Source organism: Urocampus carinirostris, chromosome 11, assembly GCF_059441175.1.
Source record: "Urocampus carinirostris isolate Australia breed hairy pipefish chromosome 11, RoL_Ucar_1.0, whole genome shotgun sequence".
NCBI lineage: Eukaryota > Metazoa > Chordata > Actinopteri > Syngnathiformes > Syngnathidae > Urocampus > Urocampus carinirostris.
The window spans coordinates 17,414,536-17,434,315 of NC_142359.1; the positions used below are offsets into that span (position 1 = coordinate 17,414,536).

At 40.1% G+C, this 19,780-nt stretch overlaps 1 protein-coding gene across 2 annotated transcripts in view; it reads right to left on the reverse strand.

Moving 5' to 3' along the window:
* grm8a (glutamate receptor, metabotropic 8a) overlaps positions 1-19,780 on the reverse strand; it is a 364,026-nt gene that overhangs the window by 29,191 nt on the left and 315,055 nt on the right. For both annotated transcript variants that reach the window (XM_088348707.1, XM_088348708.1), the window contains exons 9-12: positions 10,663-10,802; positions 5,880-6,026; positions 2,886-3,307; positions 2,012-2,378 (exon numbers count right to left, since the gene is read on the reverse strand). In XM_088348707.1, the coding sequence (XP_088204833.1) occupies positions 2,012-2,378; positions 2,886-3,307; positions 5,880-6,026; positions 10,663-10,802 (1,076 nt within the window). The remainder of the gene's footprint in view (positions 1-2,011; positions 2,379-2,885; positions 3,308-5,879; positions 6,027-10,662; positions 10,803-19,780) is intronic.

Here is a 19,780-nt window from a genome sequence, read left to right on the forward strand (position 1 = left end):
TTTTTTTCTCCAATTGGATTGCAGCTTGTCATTACAGTGGAACAGCGGGTCCTCATGTCGGACGAGTTCCCTTTAGCAGTTTTTCCATTTTAAAACACATTCTGTTTGCTGAGGCCTTGATCCCCTGAAAGGGCAAATTCAAACACAGTGGGATTCAGTGAGTAAGACCTAACATACGAGTGTATTTGGCAGCCGGAGCTGACCAAGTTGCGAACGTGATCCTCAAATTATGTCACAGCGAGGGACTGAACGCAGCCGTTCCTCAACAGTGATGATTAGAAATCCATAACTGTAAAGAAGGTGATTTTACAATGCAATAAAGTGCTGCGGAAACTTCAGCCGGACCCACGGGAAGCTTGTAAGTGCAACATTAACAATAACCCGACATTCTTAGAAAAGCAGCCACAAAAGTATTAGGACCTATTACCCTCTAACCGTAAATATTTCAACAAAAAATGCATACCACGTAAAGGAAAAGTGCATGAAGCTTGTGGTGTCAAAGACAAATCTTCCATAAACAAAATAGTCAAGTTCCTTATGTCAACATTGTAGAACACCCATCTCTTGCACCAAACTGATCCAAAATTGTTTGTCGAGGTCCGCTGTCTGACTGTACCACTTAGCTTTCAAGTGATACATCAGGGAAGAAGGTTTCTGATGGTAATTAAATTCAGCTTTGCAAAGCATACATATCACTTTCGCCTTGTCAATATTCCCATCGGGCAATGTTTTAAAGTGTTTCTTTACTCTTTTCCATCGCTAGCATGCTACACCACATTAGCCTAAGGAAACCAAAATGACTCTTGTTCGTTTGCTGGAGCAGCGCGGTTTGACACTCGGGTGCCCAGGGCGGAATTTTAATCGTTACGTAAATATATGTTCACGCGTTAAAGTGAAAATTACATCACAAATCGTTAATGCGACATTTTTCCCAGCCATAATGAATATATATATATATATATATATATATATATATATATATATATATATATATATATATATATATATATATATATATATATATATATATATATATATATATATATATATATATATATATATATATATATATAATTTTTTTTCAAATAAGGATACAGTCTCGAATTCTGATACCTCGGCAATACATAAGGGAAAACAATAACATATTATGTGTAAGATCTAAATCTATCTAAACCACTTTATAAATCCCAATGTGTGTGTGTTCTTGTGTGTGTTTGTCTGTGTGTGTGTGTGTGTTTGTATGTGACCTATAGGCTCTGAAATGGCTGGACCGAGTTATACTAGGGTTTTTAGCTAGTTTTTGTGTCACAGCACCCCAATAAATACAAACAAAATGGATAAACATCTGCCTAAGTGTGGTCTGCTTTTGTGGGGTCTCTCATGCCGTCTAGCGGCCAGTTTTGGTGGTGCATCTCCCGACCACCAACCAATCCAAGCAGCCGAATCCAATTTTCTATCGGCCCGGGCCATTCTGCTTGTAGTGTATTATGTAATCTTAGTTTTTTTTAGACATTTTAAAACAATGTTTTTTTTACATTTTTCCACATTCCATTCAGGCAAAAAATACTTAGAATTTAAATAGAATTAGAAATTTAGAATAGCAAATATATGCATTTAAGAATACACAAACATGCACAGATTTATAATCACTTTATATATATTTTTTCTATAAATAAACTATTTAATCAAATTAGCCCAGAAAAAAAGTCATATATTATGTTCCTTTTTGAAGCACAACATTTTGTAGTATGTATTCAAAAATATGAAATGGATTACAACACCAAATAAACACGTGCGCATGAGTCGTACTTTTTCTTAACCATGTCATACATACTATCATTGTGTTTTTAACATTTCAGTTTGCAGGGCCAGATGAAAAGAACCTGATGCAGGCCCATGTGGGCTGTAATTTGCACACCTCTGTTTTTAGTAACACCAAGTGATGTCAATGATCTAGCGAAGCAACAGGCCATGTGATTTAAAATAAACTTGATTTGACTTGATCACTCACCCTCTCTGCAGACTGAGAAGTTCCAAAGAAGATGGGTATGAAGGCCAGCCAGATGATACATGTGGTGTACATGGTGAAGCCGATGGGTTTGGCCTCATTGAATGTCTCAGGCACGCCGCGCGTCTTGATGGCATACACTGTGCAAGTGACCATCAACAGGATGGAATAACCCAAGGAGCAGATGAGGGACAGGTCCGAGATGTCGCACTTGAGGACCCCGCGTGCCGCCTTAGGATCCTGGGTGCGTTGCTCGCCGTAGTCCACCACTGTGTGCGGCGGGTCCACGGCGAACCACACAAACACACCCAGCAGCTGGATGGAGATTAGAGAGAAGGTGATGACCAGCTGGGAGGCCGGGGAGATGAACCTAGAACAAATGAGCAAAAGACTAATGGAAACTACATAATGAAAACACATTTTATACAGTCTGACAAGGATTCTTCGAGATCCTCCTCATCTTATCCTTGAAGTGGGGCAATGGTTTGAAATGATATTTTGTGACCCAAGTTTTGGAATGGTTCATACTCAAGTATTATTTTGTGCGCTAAACTGGAACCAAGGTATCATTTGCTTGGGCAACGGTCAAGTGAATTTAATCCCTGGCAAGCAGACTGACGGTTCACAACTTGAACTTATAAATCCAAAATAGTTTTTAAGTCGACACCAGACACCATGACTGTCTCCCGGCATAACCCGGTGAGCACGAGTTCATCCTTAAAAGATAATGTATGACCAAAACCCAACAAATAATGCTGGCGAGTCCTGCAAAAAGCGGCATTGGCCTCTTTTGACCAAAGCATGTTTAAGCACATGCAAAGGATAAATTACAGTCGCCCGAGTGCTTTGACAACAACACACAAGCGGTGATTCTCACCTGGGGGCCGTTACAGACTTCTTGCCTTGCTCAAAGATGCGGTGGATCCGGTTGGTCTTGGTGAGGAGCGCGGCATAGCTGAAGCACATGCCCAAGCCTAGGAAGATCCTGCGGAAAGAACAAACCCCTACGTCGGGTGTGGCGATCATCAGGAAGGTGATAGCGTAGCACAGGAAGATTCCTGTCAGCAGCACGTAGCTCATCTCGCGACCTGACGCCCGCACAATGGGGGTGTCGTTGTAGCGCACAAAGGTGACAATGACGAAGGATGTGGCAATGATGCCCAGCATGGAGAGGAAGACAGGGACCACGGCCCACGGCGAATGCCATTCCAGCTTGATGATGGGGATGGGCACACAGCCCGTGCGGTTGCCGTCCGGTCGCATTTCGTACGGACACAGCTCGCACATGAATTCTGACGCCTGCATGAGCACAGAGACTTGTGTCAAGTTTGTACTTAGGACTCATACAATAAACAGTGATATTTCATGATCAATCCAGTAAAACGGCGAGGTTGTCAAAGGAGCCAAATGCCACAAACAGGATATTTGAGAACCCCAGACCTTAGACCATTTGCCAAATTCACTCACTACTGTTTTTGAAACAGAGACTTTCAACAACAGATTTACCTATTGTTTGAAGTATAATTGATTATAAGATAGGAAAAAAATGATTAGTCGCAATGGAGCTAATCAAATTGGATGTTGAATGCTCTGGCTTTGAGCACCATGTGGCTTGGATCCTCTAACAGAGCTGTTGTGCTGCTCACAATAGCGTCACAAATTAATCTGGGCAATTAGGTTGAGACTGATTTGCAAATGATATTCACTGCCTCTATTTTTTTCACTTGGCCCCTCATTTCCCAAAATTAAAACTACTATCAGCATGCCACTGTGCCTGTGTCAAAATATCCAAGGCTGGGTTCTGCAAAGGCCAAATTTGTCTGCAACAACACGTCACTCCTAGTGTGACGTGACGACATGTACACACGGTACTTACATATCTCTATATTGTCAATACTGATTGTCTATAGTGGATTGGAACAGTTTATTTACTTTTGGCCTTCGGACCACCCAGTCTTGTGTATTTGGGGGCGGCAGTAGCTCAGGAGGTAGAGCGCTTGTCTTGGGATCAAGGGATGCCAGTTCGAATCCCGGCTTGTCCGTGTTAATGTCGAAGTGTCCTTTGGTAAGACACTGAACCCCTAATACCCCCAATAAGCAGGCTAGCGTCTAACATGGCTGCAATACAAGGCCGCTATTGGGAAATGTGGAGCACATTGTAAAGCGCTTTGGGAAGTCATCGACTTGAAAAGCGCTATATAAATGCAGATCATTTCATTTCATTTGGAAGAAGGGATGTTCGGTCCATACTTCCAAAAGTAAACAGACTAGCTTACAGAACGTTGGACTCAATCGAGGCTTCGTTGTCACAGATTCTGCTCATAACAATTTTTAATATAAATTCTAGATGAGATCTGATTTTGTGGACTCGGTATAGTATCTCTACTTTTTGCAGATACGTTGCTGTTCATCTCTAAATCTCACTGGAACAGTATGCAGCTTAAGAGGTTGGTATCAAAATTAGCACCTTAATATCTCAGCCATAAAAGGGTGGCATCAGCTCTCTGGATCAGGGAAAGGATCATGCTCCAAGTGGAGGAATTAATGGCGGAATGGAACAGTGGATCAACTGGTAGATTGATGCAGTCTTCTGTCACGTGGACTCTGTACCGCTCCATCTTGGTCAACTTGGAACTGAAGCGAAAGTTGAAGCTTTTGATTTAAACTAATTGACAAGCTTTGTTTCTACCCATCTTTGTGATCACAAGCGAAACAAAATCCCAGATACAAGCGGTCGCAATGAGTTTTCGATGCACAGAGATAGGTTGAGACGCTTGGTTACTCGGGAGGGACTCAAAGTTGAGCTGCTGCCCTTTCGTATTTAGAGGAGCCAGCTGAGAAGGCTAGGGATTATGATATGTATGCCTTCTGGGGAGGTGTCTCGGACATATTCCTGCAACTAAAGTGCCTTGGGACAACCCAGAGACCATCTCTCAGCCTTCCTGGGAAAAACTCCTGAATCCTGTTACATGAGCTGGACGAAGTATCAGGGGACAGAAAGGTCTGGGGTTCCCTGCTGCCTCTGCAATCCAATAAACATATGATAATGGATGGTTAAATATGTCATTTTAATTTACCCCATAATCATTTGTAAATCTAGTGAGTCTTCCTGTTGCTATCTGTGAAATTTGAAAAAATAAAAATAAATAAATAAAACAAATGCATCGAGGTTGTTCTGTCTTTTGAGGTATAGAATTTACAATACAGCAAATCCATCTGAAAAAAAGGAGACTTATAATGCTTTTAGTTGAAGCTTCATTATGTTTTGTAAAATGCAACATGTATCGTATAGCCATTATACTATAGCTTATCAAAGCAGCTTTGGCAGCCGCCAGTCTTTATGTTTCCGTTCGACACTTTTGACTGTCTGTACCCTGATGTCATTCAACATATTCACATCAACAGACATTTCAAATGGTTCAGCAGTCATCACAACAGCAGGTAGGATGAAAGTGTAAATCTTTATTTCATCTTCCATGTACAGGCTGTAACAACGCGGCAAAAGCCATTATCTGGGCCTATGGAGTAACTCGAGGCACATGTGGCAAGTTGTTTTTCTCAATCTACTTTATTGTGTTTTGCAATGGCGCCATACCTGAATCCACTGTTCATGTCCCAAATCTACAGTCAATGAGTCAGCGCATTATTGATCTGCTTGGTGCTATTTGTGTCAGCAAAATGAGTATCGATTGTCCCTGCTGACAACCACCCTCCCAGCTGCTGTTATGCTTGATATTTTCTTCAGCCTTTGACTCCTTCCCAACAAAACCATGGGTTTGTAGCCTGCTTATGTATTGTTGGTTGACCTTCAATCAAAGACAGAAATGCTGAAAATGTCCTGTAAAGATTGTTCATTTTCTTGCCCGGGTACCTGGTAGTGGTAGCCTTCGCAACGTTCGCAGTGCCAACAACAGGGGACTCCCTTCACCACTTTCTTCCTCTCCCCGGCGTGGCACGGGAGGCTGCAAACAGATGCCGGCAGCGACGGGTCACTGGTCTTCCAGCGCATGGCCTCAACCTGCGACGGAAAGGGCCAGAAAAGGCAACTTAACAATTAAAATGTCTGGAACTCTCGAAATGGGTTGATTCAGTAACTCTGTTCTATGCATTCTGGCATGTTTTTTCCTCAGCATGTTCATTGGTTCCAGATAAAAAGGCAGGTTTTCAAAACAGGCTGAAAACAGATGGAAACTATTCCTTGAAGGTTTTAATGCAGACTATATTTTGGGATAAACGAGTTTACAGACAATAGCTGTGGCAATTTACTTGTGTAAAGATTGACATGTTTTACCATCATACTTAGGCAAATGCAGCAGTCCATAAGAATTTATTACATGTTTGAAAATGTATTACATGTCAAAAATACAGTGGAACGGTGTACCATTGTACTCATGACCGTCTCATCAAGCCGGTCAACTCTTAACGAGGAAATCAAATGTATGTAGTTAAAACGGACAGAAACTTGACTTTACTTAGTATTATCTTCTCAATAATGTGCTTGTTTAAACATTTCATGAACTGAAATTAATATTTTCTGTCTTTCATTGTATATTCCACTGAAATGAATATCGTTATAAGAAATAATACATGACTGAAGTTACATGATTACAACTAAATAAATGAAGACATTACAATCGAAGAAAGTATATAGACATGACTAAGTATTAGCAGTGATATATTTAAATATTACGTCAATTTAACATGGATATTTGTAATTCAAGCATTATCCTTGTAAACAACCTGGAAATGTTGCCACGAACCTCAACGAACGATTCTTCATTCTTTGCAATTGCCTGTTTAATTACAATGATGAACAAGATTCCTTTATACTAACACAGAAATATTCATTTATGTAACAATCATGTAAGAGATTATAACTGGTACAAAAAGATTCTGGTTGAATATAGGAAGTGTCGCTCGATTTGTCACACTGCCTGTCCCAAGAAATTTTGCAGGCTTTTTGGACTATTAATACTACAAGGAATGTTGAGTAACCATATACAGTACAGTAATCCTTTGTTTTTCACAGCCTTTTGTTCCAAAAAAAGCCCAACAATAGTTAAAACCTGCAAAGTAGAAACATTTATTTTTTTATTGGATATGAGCAACATATAAAATGTATGATTGTAAAAAAAACTTTTATTAATCTACAAATAAAAACAGAGCATAGAATTGCAGTTCTCATTTCACAATAGTATAACACAATTGGAAGGCTCCTTCTTTCAGTGTAAGAAATCAATGTAGAAAGTGGCTGGCGCTAGCATCGGGCAACCTCAGATTAAGCAGGTCTCAGTAATGATAAAATACAAAGTGCCCTGATGTAGCGGTTTCTTAAGAGTTTTAGCTACAGGTCATCTGTGTCATGTGTAATTAATCTAGCGTTATTGAGATACAGGCTCGGCAAAGGTGGCTTGTTAGAGTTTTTACGTAGCTTAGCCTCAGTAGGCCGAAACTGTGGCGCCATTATTGCCTTCAAACTTGAAGGTGCCTCAGTCTTTTCTCGGACCCGATACAGCTGGTGACCATTATGTCTTTGCGCTCTCTTGACTTTCTTCAGAGTCTGATTTATTTGGTAAATGTATTTTTAAATGTAACGACCCGCTAAATTACTAGCTGCAGCCTTGCTTCACAGTTGGTTTTGGGTGGAACCATTCACTTGTGCACAACTGTTTGACTGACAGCTTACACCAGGCTATAACAAACATGCACACTGACGTCGCGACCACCCAACACACAGACACAACCTGCCCCTGTGTTAGCATTTTCTGTCTGCTGTCTGCTGCAGAAGACAACACACGATATGTTAAATATCAATGACAATAAAGACAATTCAATTAGAAATCAGCGAACTATCGACAAAGAGAAAAGTAAATAGTGATACAGCAAGGAAGTACTCATTATGTATTTTTTTTACCGATTTGGACTATGTTATCTACAAGTTGCAGGAGGGGAAAAATTAGAATCATGTATAAAAACTGCGTGTCTAAATGGCACCTTTAAAATGAATTTACAAATGTTAATGTAAAAATGAGAATTTGAGAGTGTTTTTCATCCGCACCCCGGCAGTTTGCTCTGGAGATGCAAATATAACTGTCAGGCGAAATAATTACTTCACATCCTCATGTGTCAGCACGAGTGCGGGAGTGCAAATGAGCGTGCTTGGGAAACTTTTTGAAAGATCTCGCTCCACATGATCGCTTCTGACAGGAGACATTTCCCTTATCCCGTTCATTCCTTATTCATTGACTTTCCAATTTGAGGCCAATGAGCGTAACCCAAAATAAATTCACTTTTGTTTTGCAGCTTTCAGGTTGCATTACTACATGCGGTATTACTAAAAAATATGCTTTTTATTCAGCTGGTACTTAATTGAATTAAGGAATTGAATAATAATTGAGTAACCCCTCGCAACTTCGTGCCCCAGTTATCGCTGGTTCACTGCTTTACCGATTTTGAATTGAATTGTCTTTATTGTCATTGACATCAACGTATAATGCATTGTGTTCCGCAGAAGAAAGCAAATACTATCAAGGCAAGGTTGTGTGTTTTGTTGGGCATGACTGCCTGTGTGCGTGACTGTGATAGGACAGTGTATGCTGTTAGTCAAACAGGCCACCAAGGCAAATTGTGAAACGTGGCGACAACTAACTTTTAGCTGCTTGTCACATTCTTCAAATAAATTCATCAAATAAATGGGACACTGAGGAAAGTCAAAAGAGCGCCAAGAAATGGTAATCACCAGCGGGGGCTCTGTGATTATTATTGGGTTCAGGGAGCAACTCAGGCGGTTTCGGGAGAGAAGGCAATAGCAGTGCTGCTGTTCTTGCCTAGTGCTTTGGAGAGGCTAGATAACAACTCTCACAAGCTACCATTGCAGAGTCTGTATCTCACCAACGCCAGATCCATTACCCACTTAACGGATGATCTGGAGCTGCAACTCGGGGGAGACCTTTACACTCGGGACAGTTGGAGTTTAATCATCATGAGGACCTGGCTTATTCCGAGCACAGTTCTGAGGTCCTGGGGTCAAATCCAGCTACCAGCCTTCCTGTGCAGGGTCTGCAAGTTCTCCCTTGTTAGCGTGGGTTTCTTTCGGGCACTCTGGTTCTCTCCCACATTCCATAAACATGCATTTTAGGTTAATTCGCCGGTCGCAAAAATTGTCACTAGGTGTGAATAAGTTAGTGGTTGTCTCTGTGTGCCCCGCAACTGGCTGGCAACCAGTTCAGGGTGTCTCCTGCCCACTACACAAAGATAACTGGGATGGGCAACAGCACCCCACGACCCTACTGAGGATAATCGGTGCAAAAAATGGATGGATGAATGAACATCTTTGAACATTCCATGTAAACATTTAGATTAGAAGCTCTGAATCTCAACTTTTTAGCACAACAGACAAATTTCCCAACGAAGACACACCATATGCCATTTCAAACTTGGCTAAGCATCCATCATGTGGAAAGCATTTATTGCCCATTAGTCGTCTCATCTGTCATTTTTCCCCATTTTCTTTAGGTCCTGAGTGAATTTCTAACATGATGTTCTTTAGCGAGCTTGCATTCTGCTGATTGACGTATTCATCCAGCAGTGGGCCGTCAAGGCCTGCAAGCTCTTCTTTGCTGGCCTAAAAAATACATCTTACTCATATGATGTAATTCTATTTTGTCCAATCACATTTCAGCCATTACTGTAGCCAGGATCAGCATATCTGTGGGGCTTCCTGAAACATAACAAGTTACGATGAAACTGTTGGTTTAGCAGATCAGATTTTGAGTTGGCAACATCAAGGCCTTCTTGCAAGTGTAAAGAAATGTAACTAAATCATGATAGCATTTTTTTCTTTACAGTGAACTTTTCACTTATTTACACTTTAAACTTTTGACACGAATCAACTTTAACTTAAAGCAACTCAGAATCTCTGAAAAACACACACAAAGTTTGAATAGAAAATATTTTAGTGCAACAACAAATAAACTATGGAATACAAGAATAAACTTTTGAATAAACATTTGTTATGTAAAACATTAACCCCTTAAAAACACAGGGAACATCCATCCATCCCTTTTCTGGGCCGCTTATCCTCAGTAGGGTCACAGCTATCTTTGGGCAGTGGCCGCGGAACACCATGAACTGACGCATGGCACTCAGAGAGAGACAACATACTCATTCACGCCTAGGGACAATCTGGACCGGCCAATTAACCTGCATGCTTTTCCCATGTGGGGGGACACTGGAGTGCCCGGAGGAAACCCTCACAGGCACAGGGGGAACATGCAAGCTCTACGCAGAGAGGCCCCGGTAGCTGGACTTGAACCCTGGACCTCCGCACTGTGGGTCTACACACTAACCACCCAGCTGCCGCCCACAGGGAATATATACATGAAAATACTTAAAGTGAAAAAAAAAGATAAAATATGAAACAATTTCAACCTTTTCATATTCAACAAATTCAAAGTCATACACATAAGATCCCTGAAATGCATTATGACCTACTACAAGAGAAAAAAGCATCTCGAAAGGGAACCGGCTCTTTATTGGTGGAAAGTCGCCTTCTGTCGTTCACTTCCAATATATAGATTTAATTTTGATTGCGAAAGACACATCCCTTAAGGCCATTACTAAAGGCTTAGGTGTTAAATTCACATCCATCTCACCTTTAGGTGCAGTTTATTAGTCCAGGAGCCGATGACTCTGTATTCCGCTGTAGACCTGTTGGTGATCTGGTATTGGAAGATGTCGTATCTTCCCGGTGCGTCTCCGTTCTCGTTGAACACCACCGGCGTACCGGCACTTCCTGGGGGAGGATGAAGGAGGAGGATGTTAATTATCCAGCCGCAGTCACTCACAGAGCCCCTCAGAGGAATTGACAGCACTTGTGAACATTTAAACAGTGTTTTAATGGCGACTACACGATATTGCACGTTTGAGAAATCCATGGAGCCTTGTGACATTTATTATATTATCAATAATGGACTACTTCATAGAAGCTCATGTGTATTCACTAATATACAGTGTTCCCCTTGCTATATCAGAATTTGGCTACTTTGTGGATTTTGATTTCTGCATTCTGATTGGCCAGACAGTTGCCCCACCCCCTTTTCTGCTTGTGTTTGCCTCAGCATCTATGATGTTGCTGTCTGAGCTTTACACGTACGTAAAACTGCTTGACGAACCGACTTTATTTATGCGGAAATCTTTTTCATTTTTAAGTTTGTTTAAAAGCTGTCATGTGAACAAAGAGCTTTGGACCCACAAAGGCACTTGGCCATGATTGATGGGCCAAAAAGGGAGAGGAAGATGCTTTCTATCGTCTACAAAATGGAACTTCTCAACCTCATATAGCCACTGGAGCCACATGCTGGTCTTTGGTGCTACTAGCGGCTCTCTGGCACTTTTTCAGAAATGTTTGATAATGGAAAAATATAAAGTCTCTGCTGAATGAAACAGAACACATTCTTAACTTTTTCCAATATAGATAAATGTAAATGGATAGATACAGTGTGTGTTTCCTCTCTAATACATAAGGCTTTTAATTTTTGTAGCTCCAGAAGTATAAAGCTTTTCGGTCCGATATGGCTTTTTTTGGGGTCCAATGTCGCATTTTGGGTTGCCAACTGGAAGGTAAATGCAGTTTTCCATAACTACCACATGATAGCAACAAAGTATCGCGTTAAAGTGGATTGTGTCCTTAATCAGTACAGTTCTGCAATAAAACAGGAAGATTATTTTCTAAATTATAAATTGACAGCAGAAGTTGTCTAAAAAAAGTTGATAAAGTCCAGCACTTCTAGTTGTGAAACAAATACTTGATCATATAAATTAGGTTTGTTCTTGAGTATTTAATAAACAAACAAACAAACAGATGAATAAATAAATAAATACATAAATAAATACATGTATAAATACGTAAATACATAAATACCTAAATTAGTAAATAAATAAATACATAAGTAAAAAAAATGAATAAATAGATATATAATTAAATAAATAAAAGTTTCTACTTTGTGGGTTTTGACTATCACAGGACATTTTTGTAACGCAACCCCCGCAAAAAAAATAAGGGATTGCTGTATATGTATGATATAAGCCCCGTTCTCCTGACTCTTGGGTCTATTTATAATATAAACTGCAGATGTGCTGGAGTGTGAATAAATACACACATGAGTACATTTATGCTTTGGCTTTGCTCCACGCCAATATCTTTTATTTCTCATTTTGTTCCGTTTCGTCTGTCCCTTTCCCTTCACAATTTCTTTTATGGAGACACAATCCAATCGGATTGCGGATACGGACGCAGCGCAGGAGGAAATCCAATTACTGCGTACATGCGGAGAAGGCTCTGCAATATGGAAATAAAAGGCAGTGACTATAAGTCATTGATATGGTGGAAGAAATCTGAGGATACATTAAAAAAAAAAGCAAAACAATTGGGAAATTCTTTTTTCACCCGTGTTTACCTTGAAGTGAAGATAATAATTCAGTCTGCAGTGCTTGTAAGTGTGGATTTAAATTGTGGCAAGGTCTTAAAAGCTGCGGCAATTGGCACAAATTGACATTGCGGCAATAAGCCTTTAACTTGTGAAGAGCATGAGCCTGACAAACTCACATTACTCCTTAATACAATTTAAGGCAGGGCTATTCAAACTACTGCCCGAGACCCAAACGCAGCATCGCCCCATTTTTTTTTAAACAAAATATACACTTTTCAAAAACACACATTTAATACTAATAATAGATTGCGAGTTCTTGAACCCTTTCATGGCCACATTCAAGCAGTTTTTAATGTAATTTCTCCAGTAAAATTACAAAAAAATGTATGTTTTTTGCAGAGCCACACATATTTGTGATTTATATATCCGATTTTAAATCGCTAATATATTTGTTTTTGAGACAAATCTCCCCGCATATAGGAGTTGGGTAAAAATGTACCGAACATTTTCAGTTGCAGGAAGTTCTTCCCATTACAATTTAGCACTGTGAAACGCTACCTTAATCATTTGAATGGGCCATTATAAATGTCCATAATTGATACGTAATCCTTGCTCTAATATACATTTCATACTGCCCTATGAAGGTTTAGCATGCACATGTCCTCTTGGGTGCTTCAAAGGACAATACTGTACAAACTAATGTGAGTGGCCGTTATTTACAAGGGGAAGAAAAAATGCGAAACCATCACTTTTTAAGCTCCCAGAATTCAAGCATTTTTAAATCTTTCAAAACACAACAATAAAATTTAAGCATTTCCAATTATAATAAATACACGTACAAACCTTGTGCAATGTATATGATTAAAGTTCTATTCAAGGCTGGATTATGTCCAAAGGAATTGGGACTTACTAGCAGGCACCCTAAAATCTTGAAAATGAGAAAAACTTTCACAAACTTCATTGAAAATATAGTCAAGTCATGTTTATTTTTATAGCCCTTAATCACAAGGAGTCTCAAAGGGCTGCACAGACCACAACTTATTGCAAACCACAGACTATTATGACACCATCCCCTGATCTAAAACCTACATGAGGGCAGGGAAAAACTCAAAAACCTTAACATAAGGTGTCACAAGCCAGAAACGGAGACCGGACCCATAGCGTTTGTTTTTACTCAGTTTTATTGAGAAAGAGAGCAGTGCTTGGTTCCACGATCCGATGATCGTCGGACACGGGTAGCTGATGGCAGGAATGCGGAAGTGGCACTTCCATGTCGAGCGAGGATAGTCGTAGGCCGCGGGAAAGCTGGACGGTAGCCGGGACGGGAGAGCAAGGGCGGTAAAGAGTCCAGAAAAGAGTTCGGCAACAGGTATCAGGCAGGAAAAAACAAGGCAGGATAATGTCGGATAGTGCAGAGCTTGCCTAGCTGCAAGCATAGGTTCGCAGACGGTCTGACAGCTTCAGTGAGCCAATCAGCGACCAGGGCTGTTGAAAATGAATAAGCAATGTTTGTGTTAAAACAGTCGTGGGCAAACTTTTTAAGTCGCGAGCCACATTGGGTTGAAAGAATTTGCATAAGTGTCAGAATAAAAAGACGGCTGGTTGATGTGTTTAATTTTGTGTAAATTCCCATGGAGAGTCTTAAACCCGATACCACAGCAATACATGAGGTGAAACTATATAATAAGCCAAATAGGTGTTTAAGGTGTGCCTGTAGATTACACAAACAGGCATGAATTAAGGTGTTGCACTTACCGTAAATTCCGGACTATAAGCCGCTACTTTTTTCCCTTCAACCCTGCGGCTTATTCAGTGATGCGGCCAATTCATGTAACTTTTGTAACAGCCGCCAGCGGCGCTCGAGTACAAAAGGTAAGATTTAGACCGGTGGAATATATGCGCCGAGGAAGACTGTAACTTCTTAGCTTGTGCACAAATTAAATTAGCGTAGACATATCCTCATCATGCAAATTGCCAAAAGAAAGGTACATGACGTAGCTTTCCAGCTAAAAGCAAACGAGCAGTCCGAAAAAGAAAAAAACAGAGCTACTGCACGTAAACTTCACCTTGCGAGCGTGTTGCTAGCGTGTTTTTGAACAAGGGAGCGTGGGACAACGTCTATATGACAAAGTCTCTTTCCCATACTGGGGAAGACGACTTTGATGACATCAGTTATAAGGAGGAAGATGAGGACGGTTTACCGTGATTTCTACAAGTACGGTATGTTTTTTTAATAGAGCTGTTTACTGTGTTGCGAGCGTGTTGCTAGTAGTGTTTTGCTACCCTTCACAGGCACGGTTTGGGATGAAAGTTATAATATTATAATTAAAGCTTTGAAAACTCTGTCGGTGTACCGTCTCTCTTTGTAAATATGTGTAACCGATGTATAATATGTATTTGCTCCTGTATATTTTTGTAATGTATTTATTTGAGACACTTATTCTGATATTTTTTGCGAATTAAAAAAGAGCGGCGGAGCAAATGCGGGCTGACGGGAAGTGGGGTAAAGGTGAGTGAGACCTGTTGTCGCGGCAGACAATAGTGGATATATATCTTTCCCACCCTTACCTTTGGAAACATAGACTTTTTTCCTTGGATTAGTTTCAACGGGTAGCCGGACTCTGCAGGTCTGCATCAAACCTTAAGTACCGATATCATTTTCTGTTCATTTTGTGGGCTGTGGTTTTTGGATTGTGTACTCTATATACAGTTACATTCGCGGGACTCAAAGCCGGGTTTTGGCTAATTTTGTGATTGTGTTACATGTTTTAATGTGGGAGCATGCGGCTTATATTCAGGTGTGGCTTGTGTAAATACAAGATCGGTTTTCCTCTTAAAATGTTGTGGGTGCGGCTTATAATCAGGTGCACTCTATAGTCCGGAATTTACGGTAGATGGGTGAGAGAGACAAGGATTTGGCAGTCTACAAATATAAGCGTTGCTTTTAGGAGATTGGCGGGCGGATTAATTATCGATCGCGGGACAAGTGAATAGATTCAAACCAAGTACAGTACCAGATAAGTATCGATAAGATCAATATTTGTGTCCGCACGCCCCTAATTAAAGTCCTGTTACTCTTCTCAACTTATTTTGGTTCCAGATAAGGTGCAAAGTGGAACATCTGCCCAACTGCAGCTCTTCTTACTTTAGGAATATGGCCACTCCAAATGTAGGGTTTTAAGTCATTTGCAGCCTGAGAGCCAGAATGGTCTCCCCTACTGCTCTCACAGCAGCTGCTTTAGCCTTCTCGAGCTCTCGCTTAGCTATCGGCGCCTGACTTGCCTCAACTTTTGGTCCTGCTTCAGCGAGTCGTTCCTTTTCAAACCAAATGAAAAAGGGGAAAAAAACAGCTGTCGTCTCGCTTGCTTTGCTCTGTTCCTCCCCACAGCTAAAATGTTCAAGCCGCCTTTCAAGCCTTTCGTCTCAACGTTATTATAAGGCTTGCGCGGGCATAAATAAAAATCGGTTTGGAGGACGGTTCGTATGAGAGAAAGCAACCGAAGCAAAGAAATCATATTTGAAAACGACAAATAATGCCCTTTTCTTCATGTAGAAAAGACACATTCAACAGTATCTCAAGAGGTAAAACCAGTGAAGGGAATATAGCATTTACAAATAACGCCGTTAAAAAATTGCGCTCTTTGTTTAGTAATTGGGTTATCTAAACAATTATTTTTTCCACCGTTACAACGCCATTACTGTTACTGACGATCAAAAGCGGTGTGTTACTTTGGCTACAGAACGCCAACGGCAGTGTGCCCCCGCAAACCTGACGCTGTGTTTAGTGTCATGTTGTTCCTTTCTCCTCAGAATTGTTAGCATCACGTCTTTTCGTTTCATGTCACCTTCAAAATAGCGACTACCATATAGTTAGATCGCGATTACGAATGCAAAATTTACCAGGCGCTGAAAGAAAATGCTAATGAGGGCTGAGTTTTGAAGCAACAAAACGTCTCTTTTAGCCGATATTTGGAAGTAAACGAAGGGAGCTGGCTCCCCACCAAAAAACAGCCTTTTCCCTCCGAGGACCCCATTTTTTGGCGATTCCGTGTTGTTGACTTTAAATTTGTTGAGCATAGAAAGTTAAAATAGTTTTGTCTTGTATCCTTTTTAGTATATATATAAGAATATTTGAATAAAATTTGCTGGGTTTTTGACTGTTAATGTGTTTATATAAAAATGTAAATTGTATTATCTGTCTGTCGTTTTGTTATTGTATTTTTCCATTTGTTTAATTTCTTTCATTTTTGTCTTTTTTTCTAATTTAATTTTCCCCTTTTTAACTCACTCCGTGCTTAATGTTACATAATAATTGTTGGTGTATGGATTAAAGCACATCCCTGTCAACCTCCACACCTCAATGCCGTTACACAATGTTGTATTTTCCCTTACAAAATACAAAATAACCTTACACCATTTTTTTTCAAACGTTTTTATTTATGTAGTTTAACATGTTATATTGTACACATGTTTCATTATATCATATACATTGTTAATTAACACTTTTTGTGAGATACTGAGTTGCTCAACATGACTGAGGTTTTTTATTAAAAAAGGGTTCAAAAATGAAGTCGCTTGGACGTTCACTGCAGAAGGAAAAAATACATGGAAATATAATTAAGTAGAATAATACATTTTCTTATTCAAATTATGAATTCATTTTCTGCATTAAATTATTGTTGGTAATATACTGATTAAAGGGATAACCACAAACCTGTCTTTTTTCATTTTCTCCTTTTATACGTCCTTTTTTTCTTAACTTCTTTATACTAGAATAATGATTCGTATTATAATCCATCAAAGCAAGTGAGCCGTTTGAGAGCCGGCTCCCTTTAATGAGTTGAGCCGAAAAAGCTGGTTCTCCAAAAAGAGACGGACTTCCTTTCACTACATAACTACCACATAAAATGCATGCGCACAGTAGCATCAAACCGCTCGCTTCGTTTGCAACGAAAAAAAAACAACAATACTGAGATAGAGGCTACCGCGGCGACCTCGTATGACTTGATTGATTTGCCGTTTCATGATAGTCGGTGTATACCGGATGGTACCCATAATTGATAAATTTGCGTTGTTCAGTACAGATTTTCTTGTTGACAGGTATGAAAGCAACAAAAACAACCTGAAGAGACGTTTGGGTCCCAAAAGAGCAGGTTTTTTTAGTGAGACGAGCCAACAAAGTTGTATCTCGAAAAAAAAAAGGGAATTCCCATTTCAACAACCTGGTAACTCTTTATTTTTACTATATAGTAATTTAGATACTATCTCAGTTACTTTTTGGAAGAAGTAGAGAGTAACTATAACTAATTGATTAGTTTAAAATAACGTACCCAACACTAGGTACAACTAACACTCTGGTAAAGCCAAAGGACTCATTAAAGAAAAGAAATGTGCATGCAAAATGTCGATTAGGTATGCATCTCTGACCAATATTGAACATTTTTTGTGGGCCTTCTTTCAGTTTCCTGTCAAACTAAAAAGGAAACATTGCCAACTAAAGCTTAACTCATTTAGAAAGAGAGTGCATTTGGTGCATTTTTACCACTAGCGCAGGGTACGCTGTTGCAAATTTCCACCTTTTTCAAATGATGTGCTTCAGGGGCTAAGGCGGGGGTTGGCAATCCGTGTCTCAGAAGCTGCATGCGGCTCTTTAACGCTGCCGAGTGGAAAATGTTTACAAATTAAAAAGATGGGGAAGGGAAATATATATTTCTTTAAACATGGTTTCTTCTGGAGAAAAAAACACTTTAATGTTTTCCAATGCTGTAGAAATGTAAAAAATAAATATTACATTAAACTAAGGGTGTAACTACCGTAAATTCCGGACTATAGAGCGCACCTGATTATAAGCCGCACCCACTATATTTTGAGAGGAAAATCGATTTTGTACATACACAAGCCGCACCTTTATATAAGCCGCATGCGCCCACATTCAAACATGTAACAAAAACACAAATTTAACCCAAACCCGACTTCAAGTCCCGCAATTGAAACTAAATGTCCTTCAGCAAAGTCCACAGTCCAAAAATCACAGCCGGCAAAATGAATGGAAAATGATACCGGTACCTAAGGTTTGATGCAGACCTGCAGAGTCTAGGTCCCGTTGAAAGTAATCCAAGGAAAAAAGTGTATATTTCCAAAGGTAAGGGTAGGAAAAATATATCAGATGAACACATTTACTCACGCAACTCCTTTTTCTTTAACCAACTTTTTACCCCCTCTTCTTTCCTTGTCTGTCCCTCACCTTTAGCGGTCCCCACTTAAACTCGGCACCCCGCGTTTGTTCCGCCCCTCATTTTTCGTTCACCCGTGCAAATCAGAATAAGTGTCTAAAATAAATACAAATAAATACATCACAAAAATATACAGTTGTAAATACATATTATACATGGGTTACACATATTTACAAAGAAAGACGGTACACCGAGAGAGTTTTCAAAGCTTTAATAATAATAATATAGCTTTGACAGGGCAGTTAATGGTAGCAACACTCGAGCGCCGCTAGCGGCCGTTAGAAAAATTACATAAATTGGCCGCATCACTGAATAAGCCGCAGGGTTGAACATTTGGGAAAAAATTAGCGGCTTATAGTCCGGAATTTACGGTATATAACTTTAAGACAAGAGGGAAGATCAGCTGGTACGAGTTCTCGAGTGGAAAGTGATGTGTTTGACTGCCGCTCTCTCGTTGGTATCGTGTTGTAAACGCAGCAACGTCATCTATTGTGACGTGAAAGGATGGCCCCCAGGCTTGAACTCCTGGAGAACTCAGCAGCATAACAAAACTCAGAGGAATTTCTGCATTTATTGTTTTCCTCTCTCTCCCTCCCCCGACACCCGTATTAGCGTAGAGCTTTGTGGGCCCATACACCCGAGTTTCAACACAAAGTCACATTTAAACAAGTGCGAACAAAATAGGTGGTTTTATTAAGTGATGACTGTTTTTTTGTCAGTATAAATTTACAATGGCATTTAGGGATATTATTATGATTGGTTGATTCAGTATCAAAAGTGACTGAAAAGAGGGTACTGGTGCATTCTACCCATGCACTGACATGTCTGACATTTACACAAAAATCCAACTCATTTAACTCATCTTTGATGGTAGGGTAATAAAAGTGCAGGCGCTCCCCTACTTATGAACATTGGAGTTACGATCAACGGTACAGGCAAATATTTTTGGGGGGATATCGAAAAATATCCGGACATTGCTGTAAGTTGGGTTTTGAATTGTGCACGAGGACATGAGGAGTACTGTAGTGCTTCTTTCCGCCACTAATCACGTGTGGCGCTGAGAGAGATCAGGCAGCATCCACCCTGAAGAAGAAATTCGGCTTCGTCTT